Here is a 25,351-nt window from a genome sequence, read left to right as displayed (position 1 = left end):
CCTCAGGTCACACAGCCATTTACCCATAGACACAGACATTGACATAGCCTCAGGTTACACAGCCATTTACCCATAGACACAGACATTGACACAGCATCAGGTTACACAGCCATTTACCCATAGACACAGACATTGACATAACCTCAGGTCACACAGCCATTTACCTATAGACACAGACATTGACACAGCATCAGGTTACACAGCCATTTACCCATAGACACAGACATTGACATAGCCTCAGGTTACACATACATTTACCCATAGACACAGACATTGACACAGCCTCAGGTTACACACCCATTTACTTATATACAAATTAATTCCCCCTTTCAAACCTTAAACCAATAAAACGTCCACCCTCACAATGCAAAATGTAGTCCGAAACTGGCCAACAATATTAAGTCTAAAACATGTAAAAAAAAAAAAAAAAAAAAAAATATGTATTTTTCCATTATTTTACACAAAATATTCTACTCACATACCGGTATGCTAATTAAACCCCCGCTCCATGGCTGTTGAATGGTCACGTGTTCATGTTGTTGGAATAGTTCATTATTATCAAATTTGGAATACGACTTATTATATTATTCTTAAATACTGTTTGTTGAACTATATTAAACAGGCATCCTTGCAAAGAACAGGTTGTTTGTTTTTGACTATCTTCGCAGAAATACTGACGCGTAGTTATTTTTTACGTTTTTACGAAGCGTTTGGGTCAGATTGAGGTCAGATGAATATTTTTTTCACATTGCAAAATTTTTTAAATTCTATTAATGACGAAAATATATTTTCAGTCGTGAAAGGTTAAGCCGAGTGATTTGTCAAGTAAAGAATATGAAACATTTCCCCTATATATGGAAAAAGAAACAATACAAAACCTGCTATAAATCTGCAATTTGGAACATAAACTTGTAAATGAATTTGTTTATGCTATTTTTATTTAATGATACATGATACATATTACAAAAGGAATTAAGCAGAAGTTGGGATACTGCTAAATACAGTTGTCACTGTTTTGTTTTTGTTTTTTGTTTTTTAATTTTAATTTATTTATATTTTTTTTTTACATATACTTTCCCATTAATGCAAATATGCATGACAGTAATCTATTTTAAGGGATAATTCATAGTCAAATTTTGTTTATCTTTCATTATGTCACCACACCTAGCTGTCATGAAATTACAATTTGATACTCGCTATACGCTATTCATGCCCACATATTGACAACAGACAACAGGTGCATTCAATTACCCATCACAAGGTGCCTCTCCCATTTATCAACGAATTATAACCTGTTTCGAATGCATGGACAACGTGTGAATACGTCATTTCGTCCCCGGTTGACATTTTTTCTCGGATAAATAAATAGAGAATATTACTTAGTGAAATGCATATCACATGCCATATCAGCCCGAAGACCCAATATCAGACCGAGGGCTTTAGCTCACTTGCAGATCGCATAATGGAACTTGATTATTTAATATATAAACGGAGCCAGTCCAGTGAAGCTACAAATTAACCGAATGACAGATCGGAGGAGGAGTTTCCTCGTACTTGTGTTGATGAGTCGGAGGAGTCAACTCGTCATTTTGTAGAACAGATGAGGAACCCAAATACTGTGAAAAAAGACATGTCATCCAATTAAAAACATATTTTGTTTAATAAAAAATATGTTGAGTTGAACTGTTGGTGTTGACGTAAATACTTTCAGCATTGAAGTATATGATAAACAGAATAAAACATGGTAAAATCCATATCACATGCCATATCAGCCCGAAGACCAATATCAGACCGAGGGCTTTATTCTCTATTTATCGACTTTATCAAAAGTCTAAAATTATATAATATCACATGTCTATATACTTAGTACCTCAAGGTAAATGAAAGACCTTGCAAGTTCGGTTACCTGAACTGATAAGCTGTTCAACTTAATCAGCCTCGTATGGAAACAAAAGCAAACCGGCTGAAATACTGTTTACAAACAGTATTTACAATATTTTATGGAATTAGCATCCAAGTCCCCGGGTTTTACGTATTCACATCGGTTTGGGCTATGTGTTTGTGCATACTATTGGCAGGAAACTGCATTCGATGTACCATGATTTGAATTCATGACGTGAAATGGATTTATATAAAAATACATGCATGTGTTTGGTTAAATATGGACTTGATATGTTGTTTGTATCTAAAATGGAAATTGTCATCACGATGATAAAATGGATGAGTTTAAAATTACATAACATGACCAGACACCTATAAAACCTGTCCTTGTGGTTGGCTGTGTTTGTAAATCCTAAGTAAGCAAACTCTCCTCCTATCTTATTTCGGGCTTATTTCTTTGTTTCTGCTAATGATAGTTCAAACAAGTATTTTTTTTATACATGTGTAACAGAGCGCATGATAAATTAATTTAAATCACTGCCTCCGCTAGGGATCGAACCCGGGACCTCTGGCTTACTAGTCTTACGCTCAACCGATCGAGCTAAAGAGAAGATCTCTCTAGCCGAGAGGTATATTGCGGCTAGTATTTACCAGGGTTACATACTCCCCCTCCAGGAAATAACTCGTCCTCGAGTTTCCAGGAGTAACAGCGATGCTTGTGGAGCAATCCTGAGTATTTTCCCCGGGTCCCTACATGGGCGCCAATGTGAAGGTATGAGGGTTTTATCGGGTTCCTTCCGTCATCCAAATTGCCAAGACCCAACACATTGTCAGAGTTTCAATACTTTATTTGGTATTGCGGAGTTTCTGGGGTAGAATAAATCCCCCTGCATGTGGTGCTGGGGGACCCAGTATAAAATATAGTAATTATGTATCATGGACCCGTCAGATGTGGTTCGCTCCACGGCCAGCTGGGAAGTGCCGGGAGAGAGCAGAAAGGAAAGAAAGAAGGAAAGAGCGCGGGAAAACAAAGCGAGTCCCACGAGCTGTCCGTGGTCAGTCATGATTAGTCAAGTACAGTCAACACATGATGGACAAACACAATACACCACGTCACACACACGTATACAAAGGTAAAAACGAAGGTACATCAGGTGATCATAAATACACCGAAACGGATCACGGATTGGTTTACGGATCGGATCGCGGATTCACGGAATACGTATATGCTACACACACCCCCCTGTTGAGAGATATCCAAATCATCTGTAAGGACTGAGTTGGGTTACACATGTAAATTAGAAAATGAATTTATTCATAGAGAAATATCAGGCCATTATACAAACACGTTTAAGTGTTTATCAAAGATATCATGAAAGCGTAAAAAACGGACACTCGGTCTGATGTAAATTTTCAAGGGTCTCCATATGCTAAACTATCTTTTCATTTACCTCTCGTTTTACCTATGCTGTGTTAGAACTATAGTTTCGATTGCATTTATTTATTCTTTGCTCTAATATATCAAAGGGAAAATGATGCGTGTGTATTTCATGTGTTTTAATCAGCCTTATAGATTTTGTGCTTTAATACATTTAAACATATTTTATTGTAGAAACAGAAAAAAAGAAGAGATAAGTTCTTTAAAACTAACGGGAGTCTTTCTTAATGATAGAATTAAGGGTCCGATTGCATGTTAGCATTCTCCTTATTTTAATGGGGACGTAGTTTTATTGTTTGATATATGATTTTTTTTTTTGTGTTTTTAATGTGATAGTGTATACTATAGTTGTTTAATTTCTGGTATATATGAACGTTCTTTACCATCATTTTATTCCCTAACAAATGCATACACACAAAAAAGTAGCATCAACTTAACAGATGAGACGAGGGCAAAATATGGAATAATTATCACTTCCATAGCTACCCCTGAAAGAGTTCAAGCATTTTATACTTCTCTGACGACATCTGTCGTGTAACTCACAGGGACTTGAGAATTTGTTACAGTCTGCGTAAAAATGACACCCCCAGTCTTAAAGTCTGTATATATGAACACCGGGGATGTTTTTTTTTTTTTACCGAACTTTAATCTAATCCCCAAAAAGTCTCAAAATGTGTTATACACACTAGTACTACGGAGGGTCCAAAAACACGTAGACTGTAACAAATTCTCAAGTCCCTGTGTTGTAACTCGGGTGTAATTCTGGAATGATAAAAACCAGTGTAGTGATATTCGAATAGACCAACACAATCACATGGTATACCAACGGGTACATTAATACATGAATGTACTAGTGATAACCAACACATTTCCCAATGAGGGGATGACGGGGACTACCAAACTATTCCATACCAATATTCCTACGCAGTACAACTGCACTGAAAGTTTCTTCGTCAACAGTTGATATCTCTCATCGCGGAGATGTATTGGAAACAAGACCCTCAATATGGAGTTATACTGTGACATGTAAATATGGAATTTGGCACTGCAGGTATTTTACTAAGGTAAGTATAGATATATATGCACAGGTAAGCATGTCGAGGGGGAATCCATTTCGCCACCTGGACACCCTCCCGACAGCCACGTACATAATTATGCTTACCATATAAAAACTTAATACACATCAGGTAAGGAAATAAGGAGAAAAATCCGTTTATTTGTATGAATCTTAAAGTAATTATCTAAATCCCCAGGGCGTCTGAAAGGAAGAGGGACATTCCATTTTAGATTGGCCGGAGTGTCCAGCCGAGTCCACTACAGTAACAATACTCTGTGTACTGATCCTTTTGTCCACTTCTATTATTGTTTATGTCGTACCCTGCGGATACGTCACAATAAACATGTATTGTTCCTCTCCGGCAACATTAAATTCGGAATGTATGTTTATTTTGTGGACTGTCATTATTATAATTTTTATTATCAAAAATTTAGAGTGTCTATAGTTTCGTTTACACCTATGTTGTACATTTAAAACAGTTTGGGATGAGTGCAGAAATATTAAAATATATTTGAAAATGCCTGTAGAAAGTATATAGAACGTTATCTAGTGGAAATAATGGTTCTATAAGTGTTTTCTTTCATTTTTTCCCTCTTATTAATTTCAACGTCACGTGCCGTCAGAATCGGGTGCAAAACAACTGTGTATGTTAGATAGCAGGTGGACCGAGAACACATTTTAAAGGTAAACACTCACCAGCCTGGGAGATCACGCTACACGTACAACAACCACAGACCTTGTCTGTTCATCAAATACAAGGTAAGTCTTACTCTACATCTCGTACTAATTCAGGTTTACCATAAAGATATGTAAATCAAGTATGTATTCCTTATGCTTTGCTTTTATTAGGTGAAATAATCCAATGGATCAGTTATGCGATGTGATAAGTAATATTGTTTTTACATAAATAAGATTCCTGCCGGTTCGGAAAAATAATAGATAAAAAATGTCCATAGATTTAAGTGGTTTGGACAAATTATACAAATCTTAATGGAAAACAAAATTTTCTTTCGTTTTTTTTCTGCTGACAAAATTAATATTTCTTGATTTTAAACAATAATAGCGGTCTACGATAGAATAAATTCTATAGACAATGTATGGTATTATTTTAGATATTTCTCTTTATGCGACAAAGAGGATTATATATTAATATAGTATTTATTACTAACTAGACCCTCTTTATGAACATATAGAAAAAATAACAAAATTCGACGACTCCTGACTCATCTACCTTGAAGAGCCCGGGATTAATATGGCGATAGCTGCTTACGTCGGTCTTCGAACTTTGTCATTTTTTATGTATTTCCGACTCCAAGTGGACACACACTTTTGTCTTACTTAATATGTATACAGAAGGTGGATGTGGCGAAGTGGTTTAAGCTGCGAGTTTTTCTAGCTAAGCGATTAGGTGTCTAATTTTCGAAAAAAATCCGTCCTTTTATCAAATAACAAGTAGATAACAAACGAGCACATTCATACATCAAACGTGGAACAGTTACAAAACAGAAGTAGAGCAGTATCGTTATATGTTTGTGTTTATGATCCCTTCGGTCAACAATCCATTGTTTATCGACCGAAGGGATCATTATAACGTAAACATAACGATATTTTTGTTGTTTATCTATTCTTATCTTGTATAAACTGGTCCATGTCTTTATGTAAATGTTTGCAATCTACTTGTGTCTTGATAAAGTGGGGGTTGCTTCGGAAATCAGACAATTTACTTGTCTGTACGTTGTTATTACTACATGACCAATTAACTATTTCTAGTAATACGCATCCAGCGAACATCTGTTTGTTAGGACCCAGTATCTAATACTGGACTATACCGTCGTTATTACTTACTAGACCATATGAAAATTGTTGAAAAATATCCGTACCCAGCAAATATAACCTAAATATAAATAAATATAAATACAAATAAGATATATATACACAACATATATGCATAATGAAGTTTCATAAATATTCCTTATTTCAAACATCAGAAGAAATATCAGAATGTTAGTACCATATGTATGTTGTTTAATGCTAACACCACATGGACTTCTTGACATTGAAATGGTGGTGTGCAGCCTTTAATTAAATGCAGGCGCATTTATCGCCCTTGTTACGTTGTTTCATATGGATAGTGCACGGGGTATTCCGAAGGGTTTTGAAGGCTGTTTGTGACAGGGCGTCGTTACAATGTGCAAGGCTGAAGGAGGACATTTGAAGACAGGGTAGTGAGTTCATTATAGTGCACGAGGAATTTTAAATGTCACGCCGTGTATTGTTTAGTGAAGGGTAAGCCTGCCTTTCCCAGACAGTAAACTGGGTCAGCGCTCCGAGTAGCGTATTGTTGAATACAACCTTTGATCTGCTTGGACGTTATATAAATTGTTTAACATACTTCGACGTCTTTGTTTTCAATTCACATTCAAACTATCTAATACTATTCGGTATACGTAACGATATATATATATATAAATAACTCATCAAAATCGATGTTCGTCTTTTTACATTAGGAAATTAAAGTAATGTTAAGGAAATTAAGTTCCGAATCTCTCTAATAGGTTTTTCTTATTTGCGATAATGCTTTGCAAAAGGTATGTCGAAGCACAGGCGTCTGCTTCTGGTTAGTATTAATAGAAACTAGAAAAAAATATGTGAGACATAAATGCCCCCGCTGCCGCTGACATTCTGAAGCAGTTCCTGAGATTAGCAGGTTACATTGCATTGGGACGGAACGGGACGTAACGGGGGACTGAACGGAACGGGACGGGACGGGACGGAACATGACACAACGCGACGCGTTGAACATGGGTAACATTATATCCCCGGCTCCCCCAAGTTTCATGGCGGCGTATACAAACATTAGCCCTTAATCCTACTACATCAGCAAGGTGTATCACTTGAAGAACAGGGGATGCATCGACTGTGGAACGGAAGTAGGCTATTGATCGGTCGAAAGTCTTACTTATTATTGTTTACAGAGCTGTCGACCAATCAGATTGCATACTGCTCTAAAATATAAAACTACTTCCGTTCCACAGTCGATGCATCGTCGGCTATCACGACCGCTTTTGATGCTTTTTCTCCTCTTTAAATCATTGTCACACGACACGGGAATAACGTGTATTGATATTTAAGGATTCTAAACCAAGGTACGGTACTGAAGTTTGTGTGCATTTGATATTTAAGTCCGATTGAACTTTTAATTCAAAGTGAATCGAACCTCATTCCCCATTTCCGACTTAGTTTAAATAAAGTGTTGCACCTTGTTGATAAAGTAAGAGTAGGGGCTAATATTTGTTGTTGCTTTTTTTCTATTAGTCTATTATTCATCAGATGCAGACGTCTTTGGTTGAAGAAATCGGGAGTAGACAACTCGTTATAAAAGATAGTCATGTTTCGATTGTAAAAAGATAAGTCATCTTTGGTTTGTGAAAGGAACGCCGGTTCTCTTTAGCTTGTGAAAGTAGTTATCTGTAGATTGTGAAAATTTAGCCACCTTTGGATGGTAAAAGGATAATTATCTTTGGTTTGTGATAGGATATTTATCTTTGCATTGTGAAAAAAGTCCTCTTTAGATAGGGAAAAGATAGCCTTCTATGAATTGTGCAAGCGACACCCGCTTGTTACAAACCAATATTTGAGCAACTCATTATGTATGCATGGAGTCAAGCTAGCAACGGTGTTATATAAAACCATGAACAAACAGGTGAATGTCTAGGTCTGTCGTTAAACCTGAGCAAACATTTCAACTCGGGTAGGTCCGTATATATACACTATGCACACTATATTAAGGTATGTAAGTATGTATACTTTACTTGATATTTAAAATTTATCAAAAGATTTTTTATTTCGAATAGACTAATGATTAAATACTTTGATCTAGACAGATTCTATTCATCTTTGGGTATTTGATGTTGTCCTATGTCGTTTTTATGAACCAACACATTATCAAAATCCGGGTAAGATAATAATCATTGTTTTGTAAACAACTATTCAAAATCATTTTAGGTGGATTTACTAGAATGGCACACCATCGGAGGATATTCCTAGCAACCATGCTATTTATCTCGCTAAGAATCACTGCATCCTCGGAACATGTATCCACGCCTGAAACATCGACGCTAGACAGTTTCAGCAGTGTGACTGTCGACACAGTCATCGATCACATATTTCAGAAATATTCTACAGACTATGCTCTGTCTTTCGAAGGATATGAACATTTATTGGAAAGCTTGAGCTTAGGTATGATATATATAGATCACAGTTGGGAGGCACATATTCGTAATCCATCGGGAAAATTCGTGGATTATCATGGGGATCACATCCATCCTTTAAATGAGCACCCGGAATTATCCAAACAAAGGCACGTTCATGAACATGAGCACACTCACAAACGCACAGATGACCGCGATCACACCCAAGATTACGACTGCAAAGAGAAACAAACAAATGGCCCTGATCACAAACAAGGCCGTGTTATCAAAGATAAACACACATATGACCTAGATCATACACAAGACCACAGTACCAAAGACAAACACACAGCGGATCACGATCAGCCACAACTTCACGATCACAACAAAAACGATAACCACACAGACAGCCATGACAAACAAAATGATCACAGTAAAACTGACGATCAGGATTTCAAAGAAACCCACAACCATACACATGAAACCGATAACCTGGGAAATGGTAGCATACATGATGAAAGCTCGACTTCTAATTCCTCGAAAAAAAATGACTTCTTCCGTGGCAACCGTACAGAAAGAAATGTAGGCCAACAACCTGCAGGATTTTTGCCAGAAAGATTGTTCAACACAGTAAGTGAAATTTATAGTTTTTCTCCTGGTATCTGATTAAAAACTAGGGTATGCTGTATATGGTACAATAATATATATATATATATTGTCTTTGAAATATAGAAATTTCTCATGCTGATAAAACTTATATTTTCACTACACTGATGAGCAGTGAAAATACAGTACATGTAAATGATTTCACAGTAAAAAAAATATTTTTGACGCTTCGTCATGGGCGCAGTAATACCAGACGGACTACGTTTTAGTATTGAATATCTATATCCAACTTCACGTAAACAGTGTAAAAAATATTGTTTTTATTAATTGATAATAACGAACTTTTTAATTTTCATTAATATTTTTTTATTGTATTTAATATATTTTTTAAACGTGGATCTATATTTTGTAGCGTATCAATATTTTGAAAAGCGCACTTATACCGATCAGCTGACTCGATCCGTCATTTCGGCTGATTGGCCTACCTTCTTTCAAGTAGGCAGGTAAAAAAATAATGGAAGCGTGTTAAGGCCTCATTAGAAATGTAATTAAATGGAAATTAAATGGTGTGCAGTGTAATATCAAATATAAATCACGAGTATGGCAGATATATATTGCCATATATATTTTCTCCAGTGCGTAGCATTGAATATCCTCTATACTTAAGCATGAAACTGCCTTCTTTCGTTCGCGCGATTATAATTGTCTGCAATCATGTGGGAATTATAGGGCAATAACTTTCCAAACAACGAAGTTTAATACTGATATTTTCGTTTTAAATATGGAGTGTCTTGTATTAAAACTGTAACAGTGTCATTATATTCCAAAGTCGAATTTGGCGCTGTCAATTGGACCTGTACTTATGACGTCACAACTACAGGTAACCGTTTCCGACAAAAAGAATATATTTCGTGGGGACAAAAATCATCAATATAATTTCAACATTTTAACCAATAGATTCCACCGTGAGCATTTTTTTTTTTTTGCAGCAGCAGGGCTACGTATATTATTACCGTTACATCGATCAGTCGTTTTTTTTTAATCGGGTAGCAAGCATTTTCGTGACGTCAAAAATAACGCTTTATATATAGTGACGTAAGACTAACGATGTCATTTCTTGACGACGTCAACCAATGGGAATTATGAGAGAATTATCATCTGATAACTTTCTATTTTGTTTGATAATATATTATAGTGACATTGCAGTGCAAATGGAAAATATGTGAACATCGCTTTTAATCTACGTGTAGCAATGTATATATGTTACATGCTGGATATTGTACAAACTATATCGTTCGGATGGTTCTTGAACAATGGGCCAAAATATTGTGGAAAGGTAGTTAGGAATGACTACACTGACCTACAAAAACATAAAGAGGTGAAGCCCTCTTACAGGCTGATTTCATCAATGTATTTTGATGTGGATGATGTTCAAAGAACACTACATCTGTTTTTATTTTCAGTACTGCTGGTACTATTTATAAATATTTGGTGGTGACATTCAGGTTACGAAATTAAACATCAGCTGTTCTTACCATCAAGCCATCTGTGCAAATACCGTACAGTCGCAGTTGACTACATTATTTATGATAGGTACTTCAACTTAACGAAAACAAATGAATCGTTCATCTCCTTTATTGACTGTATTTCGAAATCGCTTGCCGTGCATATTGTTCCTGAGGGAATGTGCTTTAATCTAATAAAATATATTTCCAGATGATTTCTAATTCACCAGTTACTGACTGGATGCATTCAAATGTATTTCAAAATTCACACTTCAATTAGCAATACATATGCCGAGGTTAGATGCTCTTGTATGGAACGCCATAGCTGCCTTATGTGGTAACTTGTATATGTTGTATTTGCTCCATTATATGAAGTGATCGTTTCATTATATGAAGTGATCGTTTTATAATATGAAGTGATCAAGTCATAATATGAAGTGATCGTTTTATAATATGAAGTGATCAAATCATTATATGAAGTGATTGTTTCAATATATGAAGTGATCGTTTCATATAAAGAAAGTAATGAAACCATCACTTCATATAATCCATGATACCACATAAGGCAGCTACGGCATTCCATACTCTAGCTATATATAGTTTGTTAGTTAGATAATGAACGTAATGCAATATACAATGTACATGCACAGTGCTATAATAGTTATTCCAGTACAATTCAGTCCACCGTATTTGGAAGGTTTTATTTCCATAGTTGTCCTAGCATTCAGTACTTACTCATACACGAGGCGATTTTGAGTACTCTACCCTTTCCACAGTAAATTGCTTTTATGTTTTATTGGTTTATATTTTCTAAAATATAGATGTTAAGATATTTTAGTCCCAAAACATTTGCTAACGGGTTGATAGCTTTCGTAACTTCGGAGAATTTTGAGATAATATGAAAACGATTGAAATATTACTGATAAGCATCAAAGAATTCAAAGAAATATTGTATCTGGAAGTTACATTAAAAAGCGTCAATGTCACTGTCTTACCGACTTTTGTATACGAGAAAATATCTATAAAAATTAACAATAACAATAAGATACATACATGTGGATAATGCGTTGCCCTTGACAAGAACAAGTCATGGTTACACTTGTATAACATTAAGATTGAAACTAAAAATATTCAACAGCTGGTGTTTATTAACGGAAACTTAAATATCAAGGAAACAAAAACGACATAATCAGGCTCAAAAGATATTTCCTTTTCAACATCGTAAAAACCAAGCTTCGTTGTATTTATATTTGATGATTGCTTAGTTTCCTAATTTTCAAGTTTTTATTAATTTGATAGTATTTGTTTATTTATTTATTTATTTATTTGCAAATGAATTTATTCATTTATTTATTTTTATTGTCTCCTCACATTTTATTTCTGATGTGTAAGTATTCCTATGAAAGAAAATCATTATTTACAAAGGATGTTTTCACAGTGTGGTCCATCCTCGTGCTAACATTGTGAAATCGCAATTTGTTCATAATGTAATGTGATATTAACATTCTTATATAATTCAGTGTTTGAAGCCAGCGGATTTACTGCAGCTTTTGAGCTTTACTGACCAAAGATTAACAAAGACCCAATTCAGAGAGTTGTGTCCGCTACTCATTGTACAGTTAGATGAACACCATTGTGACCAATTACGATACAAAATCCATGCGCGCGCAGACAAGCACGGACAGACGGAAAATTCACCTGACACCTCGATAACACCCGAAAGTGAGTAGAACAATGTGATGAAGCATTTTAGTGACTAGAAATGTACACGTTTCAACATAAAGTTCATTATTATTTTTCCCTTGGGTGTTCAGCAAGGAGATGTACTTTAACCATGAATAACTATATACATACGTAAATGTATATCAAGGCGGTTTATTATTATCGTAACTATATACCGCGTTGTTTTGCTCTTTCTTTACTCTATACAGTCTGGGTATAATTCTTTATTTACTCTATACAGTCTGGTTATAATTCGTTATTTACTATATACAGTCTGGGTATAATTCGTTATTTACTATATACAGTCTGGGTATAATTCGTTATTTACTATATACCGCGTTGTTTTACTCTTTCTTTACTCTATACAGTCTGGGTATAATTCTTTATTTACTCTATACAGTCTGGTTATAATTCGTTATTTACTATATACAGTCTGGGTATAATTCGTTATTTACTATATACAGTCTGGGTATAATTCGTTATTTACTATATACAGCCTGGTTATAATTCTTTTACTCTATACAGTCTGGGTATATTTCTTTACTATATACAGCCTGGTTATAATTCTTTATTTACTATATACCGCGTTGTTTTGCTCTTTCTTTACTATATACAGTCTGGGTATAATTCTTTATTTACTATATACAGCCTGGTTATAATTCTTTATTTACTATATACAGTCTGGGTATATATCTTTACTATATACAGCCTGGGTATAATTCTTTATTTACTATATACAGCCTGGTTATAATTCTTTACTCTATACAGTCTGGGTATAATTCTTTATTTACTCTATACAGTCTGGGTATATTTCTTTACTATATACAGTCTGGTTATAATTCTTTATTTACTATATACAGTCTGGTTATAATTCTTTATTTACTATATACAGCCTGGTTATAATTCTTTACTCTATACAGTCTGGTTATAATTCTTTATTTACTATATACAGCCTGGTTATAATTCTTTATTTACTATATACAGCCTGGGTATAATTCTTTATTTACTATATACAGCCTGGTTATAATTCGTTATTTACTATAAACAGCCTGGTTATAATTCTTTATTTACTATATACAGCCTGGTTATAATTCTTTATTTACTATATACAGTCTGGGTATATTTCTTTATTTACTATATACAGTCTGGGTATATTTCTTTATTTACTATATACAGCCTGGTTATAATTCTTTACTCTATACAGTCTGGGTATATTTCTGAACTATATACAGCCTGGTTATAATTCTTTATTTACTATATACATGTACAGCCTGGGTATAATTCTTTATTTACTATATACAGCCTGGTTATAATTCGTTATTTACTATAAACAGCCTGGTTATAATTCTTTATTTACTATATACAGTCTGGTTATAATTCTTTATTTACTATATACAGCCTGGTTATAATTCTTTATTTACTATATACAGCCTGGTTATAATTCTTTATTTACTTTATACAGTCTGGGTATAATTCTTTATTTACTATATACAGTCTGGGTATAATTCTTTATTTACTATATACAGTCTGGTTATAATTCTTTATTTACTATATACAGTCTGGGTATATTTCTTTACTATATACAGCCCGGTTATAATTCTTTATTTACTATATACAGCCTGGGTATAATTCTTTATTTACTATATACAGTCTGGTTATAATTCTTTTACTCTATACAGTCTGGGTATATTTCTTTACTATATACAGCCTGGTTATAATTCTTTATTTACTATATACAGTCTGGGTATAATTCTTTATTTACTATATACAGCCTGGGTATAATTCTTTATTTACTATATACAGCCTGGTTATAATTCGTTATTTACTATATACAGTCTGGGTATATTTCTTTATTTACTATATACAGTCTGGGTATATTTCTTTATTTACTATATACAGCCTGGTTATAATTCTTTATTTACTATATACAGCCTGGTTATAATTCTTTATTTACTATATACAGTCTGGGTATATTTCTTTATTTACTATATACAGTCTGGGTATATTTCTTTATTTACTATATACAGCCTGGTTATAATTCTTTACTCTATACAGTCTGGGTATATTTCTGAACTATATACAGTCTGGTTATAATTCTTTATTTACTATATACAGCCTGGTTATAATTCTTTATTTACTATATACAGTCTGGGTATAATTCTTTATTTACTATATACAGCCCGGTTATAATTCTTTATTTACTATATACAGTCTGGGTATATTTCTTTATTTACTATATACAGCCTGGTTATAATTATTTATTTACTATATACAGTCTGGGTATAATTCTTTATTTACTATATACAGCCTGGTTATAATTATTTATTTACATGTACTATATACAGTCTGGGTATAATTCTTTATTTACTATATACAGCCTGGTTATAATTATTTATTTACTATATACAGTCTGGGTATAATTCTTTATTTACTATATACAGCCTGGTTATAATTATTTATTTACTATATACAGTCTGGGTATAATTCTTTATTTACTATATACAGCCTGGTTATAATTCGTTATTTACTATATACAGTCTGGGTATATTTCTTTATTTACTATATACAGCCTGGTTATAATTCTTTACTCTATACAGTCTGAGTATACCGGTATTTCTTTACTATATACAGCCTGGTTATAATTCTTTATTTACTATATACAGCCTGGGTATATTTCTTTATTTACTATATACAGCCTGGTTATAATTCTTTACTATATACAGCCTGGTTATAATTCGTTATTTACTATATACAGCCAGGGTATATTTCTTTATTTACTATATACAGCCTGGTTATAATTCTTTACTATATAAATCCTGGTTATAATTCGTTATTTACTATATACAGTCTGGGTATATTTCTTTATTTACTATATACAGCCTGGTTATAATTCTTTACTCTATACAGTCTGGGTATCTTTCTTTTCTATATACAGCCTGGTTATAATTCTTTATTTACTATATACAGTCTGGGTATAATTCTTTATTTACTCTATACAGTCTGGGTATATTTCTTTACTATATACAGCCTGGTTATATTTCTTTCTTCACTACATACAATCTTGTTATATTTCTTCCTTATTCTTGCTTATATCATTTTCTTTGCTGTATACAGCATGGTTTTATTATGATTATATTATTTATCTACTATTATATACAGCATGGTTATATCATTTATTATTTCCCTAACGATATACAGCATGGTTATATCATTTATTGTTGTCTTTACTATATACAGCATGGTTATATTATTTATTATTTCCCTTACGATATACAGCATGGTTATATCATTTATTGTTGTCTTTACTATATACAGCATGGCTATATTATTTATTGTTGTCTTTACTATATACAGCATGGTTATATTATTTATTATTTCCCTTACGATATACAGCATGGTTATATTATTTATTATTTCCCTTACGATATACAGCATGGTTATATTATTTATTATTTCCCTTACGATATACAGCATGGTTATATTATTTATTATTTCCCTTACGATGTACAGCATGGTTATATTATTTATTATTTCCCTAACGATATACAGCATGGTTATATCATTTATTATTTCCCTTACTATATACAGCATGGTTATATTATTTATTGTTTTCTTTACTCTATACAACATGGTTATATCATTTATTATTTCCCTTACTCTTTACAGCATGGTTATATTATTTATTATTTTCTTTACTATATACAGCATGGTTATATCATTTATTATTTCCCTTACTATATACAGCATGGTTATATCATTTATTATTTCCCTTACTATATACAGCATGGTTATATTATTTATTATTTCCCTAACGATATACAGCATGGTTATATTATTTATTATTTCCCTTACTATATACAGCATGGTTATATTATTTATTATTTTCTTTACTATATACAGCATGGTTATATCATTTATTATTTCCCTTACTATATACAGCATGGTTATATTATTTATTGTTGTCTTTACTATATACAGCATGGTTATATTATTTATTATTTCCCTAACGATATACAGCATGCTTATATTAAATATTATTTCCCTTACTCTATACAGCATGGTTATATTATTTATTGTTTTCTTTACTATATACAGCATGGTTATATTGTTTATTGTTTTCTTCACTATATACAGCATGGTTATATTATTTATTGTTTTCTTCACTATATACAGCATGGTTATATCATTTATTATTTTCTTCACTATATACAGCATGGTTATATTATTTATTGTTTTCTTCACTATATACAGCATGGTTATATTATTTATTGTTTTCTTTACTATATACAGCATGGTTATATTGTTTTCTTTACTCTATACAGCATGGTTATATTGTTTTCTTTACTATATACAGCATGGTTATATTGTTTTCTTTACTCTATACAGCATGGTTATATGCCTGTGGAGCTATTGTTGTCATCAGTTTCTCAGGCCTGATTTGTGTTGTCCTCCTCTCTCTCTTACATCACATGTTTGTCGAAAACTTCCTCCACTTCCTTGTGGCAATGGCGGTAGGAGCTTTGACTGGGGACGCCATGCTTCACCTGCTGCCTCACGTATGTTTTCTAAAATCTATTTTGTTTTGTCACATTTAGACGACATTGGAAAAAAAAACAGTTTTCATCTTAGAATATAAAAATAGTTTTTATTTGTTTCTAAACATGGCAAAATTATAACATTCACCTATTGGAGTCTATAATTCTGTCGTTTAGAGAGGAATATTTTTCTTTTCATAGCATCTACTAATAATTAAAATTATAAAACATGCTATTTTCATCTTTTCTTCTCTTTTTTGTACACTTTATTTTCTTGTCTTGTTTTCCTCTCTTGATGTTTCCTTGGCAGTCGTCCCGACATGGGGCCGCGGTGGCAGAGTGGTTAAAGTGTCCCGACACTTTATCACTAGCCCTCCACCTCTGGGTTGCGAGTTCGAAACCTACGTGGGGCAGTTGCCAGGTACTGACTGTAGGCCGGTGGTTTTTCTCCGGGTACTCCGGCTTTCCTCCACCTCCAAAACCTGGCACGTCCTTAAATGACCATGGCTGTTAATAGGACGTTAAACAAACAAAAACAAAAAAAATTTCCCATGCATCGATCGATCACACCTTAATTCTGTGTATTTTGGTTGATGGTTTAGGCGATGTCCTCACCTGACAACCACGCTCATGGTACCGCAACTACTCACGATATGGATGGTGTCTACAAGGGTTTGTCAGGTCTGGCAGTTTTCTATTTCTTTTTTCTATTCGGGAGGATACAGAACATAGCAAGTAGTAAGAAGCTGGAGGTACGTATAAGATATTGACATAAATATATATCAAACAATAGATAATTGCAACGGCATCTCACACCAGCCTCAAAATGTTGAATTCGTGAAGGATATTAAAGAGTTAATATAGCTGCCTAAAATTAGTAAGGGAAGGCGCACTTATAATTTGATGAATCTGATAATTTCATTCTAGAATTGGATTCGTGAAGGATATTTAAGAATATATATTTGCTACCTAAAAATCAGTAAGGGAAGGTGCATTTATAATTTGATGAATCTGACAATTTCATTGTAGCATTCGGTTTGTGAAGGATATTAAAGAACATATATTTGCTACCTAAAAATTAGTAAGGAAGGCGCACCAATCTTATGATTTGATCAATTTGATAATTTCATTCAAGCATTGGTCATTCTCAAGATTATAGTTAGGATAGAAGGGAAAGAAATAAGTCTATTTGGTTCGAACTGATACAAAGGATAAATGCAAATTCCTCTTCAATTTGTTTTTCTAAAATATGTGGAGTACAGTAAGGTAAGAAATAGTATCTGTTAAAAGTGAATCTTTATTCCTTCGACAATTCCATTAGTTGCAGATTATGTTATTATGACCAAACCTTCTTGTGATAACAATTGGGAAACGAATTACATTGTATATCAATTTAACTCAGCATCCTTGTTAGTCCGCAGAAAACCCATATGGGTGGGCTGTTGGCCCAATAACTTCCACGTCCGATCGAGGATTCTAATATTTGACAGGTTAAATACGAATATATTACTACTGCGCCACCCATTACTATTTGTAAATGGTTGAACACTTTCATAATGTGTAATTTTTCAGAAAAAGCAGAGAAAGATTGATGACTCTGATTCAGTTGGTATGACAATGGTGATCCGGTTACCAGGTACGACACATAGGAATGTTTTATTTTCTTGTGTTTCAATCTTTACTACGAATGTACCGGCAGTAGTAAACATACGAAATTCCACTGTATTTATGTAAAGAGGTATGAAAACTGCTTTTACCTTCCCGTGCAAAAACATGCTTAGCAAACATAAGGAAAACGTGTTACTTTGTATAGTAGTGTAATATTCGCGCTTTTCGCGGAAAGGACACTATCGCGAATTTAATTTTGCAGCCAAAACTTCTAGTTCTGGAACCTGTTTTGAAATACCTGAAAATGAAATGATAATAAAACGTAAATCATTGAATTTGGCCCTTTGACATCAGACATGAAGTAAGAGAAATGCAACATCATCGGAAATATCTAAATTCACTTAACCTGATCAGATTTAGTAAAGTACAGTGCCATATAACAATCACGTGATTAACTGAAAACCTTCAAAAGATATCATGTGATGAGTTTAAATATAACAGACTCTTGCTGACCCATTCTCAGCGAAATGCACACTTTATGAATAAAACTTTCGTGATTAAGAGTCTGTTACTGTAACAGGAAGAAATGTCTGGTGTTACATTATATCCGTAAAAGATTAATAGAGTACATGCAGGAAGATGAAAAGTTAATGATTGCGTATACATAATGCATAATACAGAGCTTTCTATCAACCTCTCTTAGATTGTTACACGTATAGTTCCTCATCTTAATGTTGAAGAGAATATCGTGCAACTTTAAATTATTTCACAGTTGTGGGAAATTACACAATAATATTATATCACATAGGTCTTATTCAGAATGTAGAGGTAAAACTGCAACTTGTGTTCAGAACTCAAATCTAACAGTTATATTGTCAGATTTTCATTAAGTTTGCTGTAAAGAAAAGTAAAAGAAAATGCTAAGGCTTCAGGAACACCTGAGCTCTCATTGTTTTTTTAAGGGCAAAGTATTTATGTTAGCACGTTTGTATTTGACACGCTGTCTTTATCCTTTGATTCAAGATGAGGATGATAACATGATACTAGAGAGAGTATTGACTAAGTCCGGGGAATCTGACACGCATAAAGAACACCAAGGTCATTCTCAAGGTCATTCTCATGGTCATTCCCATGGCCACGACGAGCTGCCAGGTGCCACTGGAGCCATGGTGTGGCGTGTGATTGTAGGGGATGGGATCCACAATTTCAGTGACGGCCTAGCTATCGGAGTGGCGTTCGCAGTCAGTGTTACTAGTGGTCTAAGTACATCAATAGCAGTGCTGTGCCATGAACTGCCTCATGAAATCGGTAAGTATAACTTCGTGTAAAGTAAATGATTATGCCTTCTTAGTTAGTTAGCTGATCGCCTGTATGATTTTACCTATTGCTAGGTTTCGTCCATCTTCGGTAACCAAAGCTTCTAATTGCGTTACACACATTCGTGGAGTGTAATCCAATCAGAAGCATTGGCAACCGAAGATGGGTTTCATCACATCGACTATACTTATGTTCTATCGGCGTTTGCACTACTGGTTTGTTACCTACATGACTCCGCCTATTGCTAGATTTCGTCTCGTCGCTAACCTACCTACGACGTACATCTTACAACTCTAACAAAACTTAATAAATCGCTGAATCACTGAGATGACGTCACTGAAAGCTATCTCAAACTAATTAAGAAATTTCTCGCGCGGCGTTTATTCTTTTGCGTCTCTAGCTTCTCATTTCACGCCAAAGGAAAACTCTCGCTACCATACCCGCTATATAAAACTCGCTCCCATACCCGCTATATAAAACTCGCTCCCATACCCGCTATATAAAACTCGCTCCCATACCCGCTATATAAAACTCGCTCCCATACCCGCTATATAAAGTAAAGCCATAAATAAACTGAATCATATAGCCAGTCCTTCTCAGACTCGTCAATGATGCTACGTGCCTAGAAAATGTAGTTGAAGCAGTTAAAGACGAGACAAGTTTAGCACTTTAAATGCGTGTAGTTCAAAAGAAATGTCAAAATCTTAAGAATGGTGCATTAACCCCTACTTCAATAAATAATATCGATTGCATCAAATAAATAGCTACTATTTAAAACAAGATTTATCTTTAAAATATATTATGAATATGCTTTATATTCGATTGTGTCATTGAGCTTGATCGTCTGTTTCTTATCCAATTATGTACAGTATTCACTTACAAAGGAGGTTTTGTTATATTCTAATTATCCGATGCTACCACGGTATATAGTTTGTTAAAGCTGAATGGAATGATGAATTAAATTAATATCAAATAGCACATTCAGAGTAAAATTGTCTTCTTTGTCGTAGGTGACTTCGCCGTTCTCCTCAAGAAAGGGATGTCGATCAAACAAGCGCTGGGATTCAATTGTTTGTCGTCTGCTCTGTCACTGATTGGTGTTTTGGCTGGGGTTGCCATGGGCAACTTCACAGAAATCAAAGTCTACATCCTGGTCTGTGTGGCGGGGATGTTTATCTATATTTCACTTGTTGATATGGTAAGTATAAGAAGATAAAATAGATTCTGAATGAAGGACATTGTACTACATAACCTGTGGTTCTGTCTACAAATTCTTGTTCAAATGGAGGAATTTTAAGTTCATTTTAACAACCTATTTCCACCAATGCTACATTGCTTTTTTATCATAGTTTGCACAAAATTAAATGTTGGTGCGTTATTATATATTAGGTGAATATTACACCTGGATTTTGACATTGAACATCATGTTAATTGATGCATTAAGTTATGAAACGCTTGTGAGATAATGTCTCTTGATTTTTTTCGTTTTTTTTATCCTCTAAAGTTTTCAATGTTCTATTTCCTTTGAAATTGTATGTTATATTATGCCCTTGATGTGGCTTATTATATTCTAGCCAAGATGTTTAAGTTGAAAACTATTTCTATCTGACGAGTTTCAGATAAAAATGAATGCAATCCTATTGAACTTCACAGCGCCCTTATCTTATTTATGTTTTAAATTATGATGTTTCCTTTGAAGCTTCCGGAAATTAGTAGCAATCCTACAAAGAATCCCGTGCGCCATCTTGTCTTCACTATGCTGGGAATCTGTGTTGGCTCGGGGATCATGCTCACCATTGCGCTAAAGGAGGACGAACTGAAGCAACTCACCACATAATCAATTACACAATTTATTCTGCTTACCAAGTGATCACTGATTTAATAAAGTCCGTACATTATTTCATTCAGACAATCAAATAAGCTCACCCGGTGATAGATGAGACAATTCAATGAGCTTACCACGTGATCAATGAGACTGTTTAATGAACTCGCTATTTGGTTCAGTAATCAATATAATGAGCTCAGAATGTGATTAATGTGACAATTTAATGAACTCACTACGTGATTAATGAGACAATATAATGGACTCACCACGAGATCAATGAACCAAATTAATGAACTCACCACGTGATTAATGAGACAATTTAATGGACCCACCACGTGATCAATGAACCAAATTAATTAACTCACCACGTGATTAATGAGACAATTTAATGGACTTACCACGTTATCAGTGAACCAAATTAATGAACTCGCTACGTGATTAATGAGACAATTTAATGGACTCACCACGTGATTAATGAGATAACTAATAATCGAACTCACGCCGTGATCAATAGATAATTTAATTAACTGTCATCCTGTGATCAATTAATCAATTTAATGTGTAAAATTAAATTGTATTGAATGGGTCAACATCCTTAGGCTCACCACATAATATTGTTTATAGTCTAAGGTATCAAATGTAATGAGTAATGAAAGGCGTTTAAGGAAATATTATTACATGTACAAATGCATACTGTTTCACGAAAACATACTTGAACTGTCTTCGTCTGGCTTAGTTTTTGGTATTAACCAGTCGTCCATTATCCTTGACGTAATAAAGAGGGACGAGTATCCTTCAAGGCTCGCAAAAATAAACATTTCTTCTACTCGTCTCATAGAATTTGATATGAAATTCAATTTCAATTTCTTTATTAACTGTGGGCCATATTGCCCATTGGTACATATTATATACACATACAATCGTAATATGTAAACCCATTTAAGATCCTTCATATCTGCAATACAAAATAACTACTGAAAAATAACGAATTTTGATATTTATGGTAAGCTCCTGGATCATGCTGTACTATTTATAGATTACAATATGTCAATCAATGCGGTATTTGACATAATATACTCTCGGTAAGTTTTTTATATATAAAGACATTTCTCACAGTTGTTTCCTTCAATAATATTCAGCAGTGTGGGTCTCTGTTCGAGTGACATGAAAATAATATTTTCGTCACGTCGTTGTACAGGTAAACAGTAGAAATCGCTCACTCAGTCATGACTTGACAAAGTGACCAGTCGGTCTTAAAACACGTTGTTTGTGTAGAAAGTAACATTCATTTCGGTATATCGCACAATTGTTTTATTAAAAGCGTTCTCGAATTTAAATAAAACTTTAAACCACTATTACGTTTTTACAAGTTTTTTTTATTCAGTTCTATACTTCAATACTGCATACATTTTGTTTACTTTGATGACGTCGCCATTTAAGTCGTATGTACAATGGGTTTTCTTTCCAGTGAAAGCATTACAGACATAGACTCTCGGATCTATCCTCACAAAAACATCGCCCGTTTTAATTGATATAACCAGAGACTTGTATATCACACTGATATAACGATATATTATGAATAAAAGTGTCCTGTAGCTTGAATATTACGCCAGAAATGAAGTTGCCAGTTTGTGTAAGTTGAAAATCGGCAGGTAATCATTATCAGTACGAAAATATGGAGTTGGAGTTGTAAACCTTAACGATTATGGGAGTGAAAAAATGGAAGTTGTTTTTTTAAATTCATTAATGTTGCTTGAGCGTCGTTTCTATTTTTAGATATCGTAGAGCCCATGACCTTACATATCAGCAGAAAATATCTAACATTTGACGAATTTACATAATGGTCGAACATACCTTTACGATTTTATTTTAAGTTGTTATAATAGAATGTTGGGCTTTTTTGGCTGATTTCATTATGATAAGAAATTACTACAACAGCGCCAACATACCAGATTTTGCTACAAGCCAAGACTTCGACTAACATAGACTTTCCGTGAATATTCCGAGAATGTGTGTTATGTATATAGTTATATAGGGTGTGAGGAGATTACACATTACAATCTAAGGGAGATAATAAAACTCCAGTATGTATCGGAGTTATTTCCCCTTTTGTAAATCTCTTTTGATAAAAGATTATAATTGTGAGAATACAGAAAGATTTGGAACAGGAAAGACGTGTTTATTTTCATTGCCTAACTATAATATCTGGAATGTAAATCAGCGAGTCCCCAACCAACCTCACAGTTCACTACATGGTGGAGAATCCAAACCCTGGTTAGGCTAACTGACGACAATATGTAACTTGTTTAGGTCATCTGACCCGAAGGGTCAGGATGACCTATAGTCATCATGCTTCGTCCGTCGTCGTGCGCCGTGCGTCGTGCGTAAACTTTTCACATTTCAAACTTCTTCTCAAGTTCCACCGGTGGGATTGAGCTGAAACTTGCCTGAAGTGATCCTGAGATGGTCCTGACCAAGTGTTGTTATTTTTCGAGTCAGTCCGAAATCCAAGATGGCCGCCATAGCCGCCATTTTGAAAACACATTTTAAACTTCTTCTCATGTTCCACCAGTGTTATTGAGCTGAAACTTGTCAGAAATGATCCTGAGATGGTCCTGACCAAGTGTTGTTATTTTTTGGGTCGGTCCAAATTCCAAGATGGCCGCCATAGCCGCCATCTTGAAAAACACATTTTAAACTTCTTCTCAAGTTCCACCAGTGCTACTGAGCTGAAACTTGCCTGGAATGATCCTAATATTATCCCGACCAAGTGTTGTTATTTTTTTCGGGTCAGTCCTAAATCCAAGATGGCCGCCACAGCCGCCATTTTGAAAACACATTTGAAACTACTTCTCAAGTTCCACTGTTGAGATTGAGCTGAAACTTGCCTGAAATGATCCTAGGATGGTCCTGAGGAAGTGTTGTTATTTTTCAGGCCTGTCAGAAATCCAAGATGGCCACCATGGCAACCATCTTAAAAAACACATTTTAAACTTCTTCTCAAGTTCCACTGGTGCCATTGAGCTGGAAATTGGTGAGGATGTTAAGGAAGGAGAGCCAACAAAGTGTTGTTATTTTTCAGCTTCGTAAAAACTTTGACATGGCAGCCATGGCGGCCATTTTGTAACATGATTGCGCAATCATGGTTTTCCTGAACAACACCTATTTCAAACTTCTTCTCAAATTCCACCATTGGGATTCACTTCTTACTTACTAAAAATGATCCTGAGGTGGTTCTGACCAAGTGTTGTTATTTTTCGGATCCGTCAGAAATCCAAGATGGCCGCCACAGCCGGCATTTTGAAAACACATTTGAAACTTCTTCTCAAGTTCAACTGGTGAGATTGAACTGAAACTTGCCTGAAATGATCCTTGGATGGTCCTGACCAAGTGCTATTATTTGTTGGGTCAGTCAGAAATCCAAGATGGCTGCCATGGCAACCATTTTGAAAAACACATTTTTAACTTCTTTCCAGTTCCACAAGTGCCATTGAGCTAGAAATTTGTGAGGATGTTAAGGAAGGAAAGCCAGCAAGTTGTTGTTATTTTTTGGCCTTGTAAAACTTTGACATGACAGCCATGGCGGCCATTTTGTAACATGATTGCACAATCATGGTTCTTCTGATCAACACCTATTTCAAACTTCTTCTCAATCTCCACCTGTGGG

The 25,351-nt window shown here is 34.4% G+C and overlaps 1 protein-coding gene across 3 annotated transcripts; it reads left to right on the top strand.

The window, feature by feature from the left end:
- The first annotated feature begins 4,186 nt into the window (after nt 1–4,186).
- On the top strand, nt 4,187–23,039 carry LOC117322385 (zinc transporter ZIP10-like). Of its 3 annotated transcripts, XM_033877257.1 has the most exons (10): nt 4,187–4,383; nt 5,000–5,135; nt 8,382–9,196; nt 12,198–12,399; nt 16,786–16,955; nt 17,537–17,686; nt 18,507–18,570; nt 19,566–19,850; nt 20,870–21,057; nt 21,559–23,039. In XM_033877257.1, exons 3-10 carry the CDS (start codon nt 8,396–8,398, stop codon nt 21,694–21,696), a joined length of 1,998 nt encoding a protein of 665 aa, XP_033733148.1. In that variant the 5' UTR covers nt 4,187–4,383; nt 5,000–5,135; nt 8,382–8,395; the 3' UTR covers nt 21,697–23,039. The 3 variants fall into 3 exon arrangements, with proteins under 3 accessions (XP_033733148.1, XP_033733150.1, XP_033733149.1); XM_033877259.1 differs by lacking the exons at nt 4,187–4,383; nt 5,000–5,135 and adding an exon at nt 6,296–6,662; XM_033877258.1 differs by lacking the exons at nt 4,187–4,383; nt 5,000–5,135 and having other exon boundaries at nt 7,813–9,196.
- The last annotated feature ends 2,312 nt before the right edge of the window (nt 23,040–25,351 follow it).

This window comes from Pecten maximus, chromosome 2 (genome assembly GCF_902652985.1).
Source record: "Pecten maximus chromosome 2, xPecMax1.1, whole genome shotgun sequence".
NCBI lineage: Eukaryota > Metazoa > Mollusca > Bivalvia > Pectinida > Pectinidae > Pecten > Pecten maximus.
The sequence above is the reverse complement of the archived record's forward strand: the minus strand, read 5'-3'. Positions and strand labels throughout refer to the sequence as shown.

What these genes read in the sequence shown, in the direction of transcription:
- LOC117322385 (XM_033877257.1), top strand. Translation starts at nt 8,396, where the DNA reads ATGGCACACCATCGGAGGATATTCCTAGCAACCATGCTATTTATCTCG. An exon ending in TGAACTGCCTCATGAAATCG is followed by an intron (nt 19,851 to 20,869) that starts GTAAGTATAACT and finishes TCTTTGTCGTAG; the next exon opens with GTGACTTCGCCGTTCTCCTC. An exon ending in ATATTTCACTTGTTGATATG is followed by an intron (nt 21,058 to 21,558) that starts GTAAGTATAAGA and finishes TTTCCTTTGAAG; the next exon opens with CTTCCGGAAATTAGTAGCAA.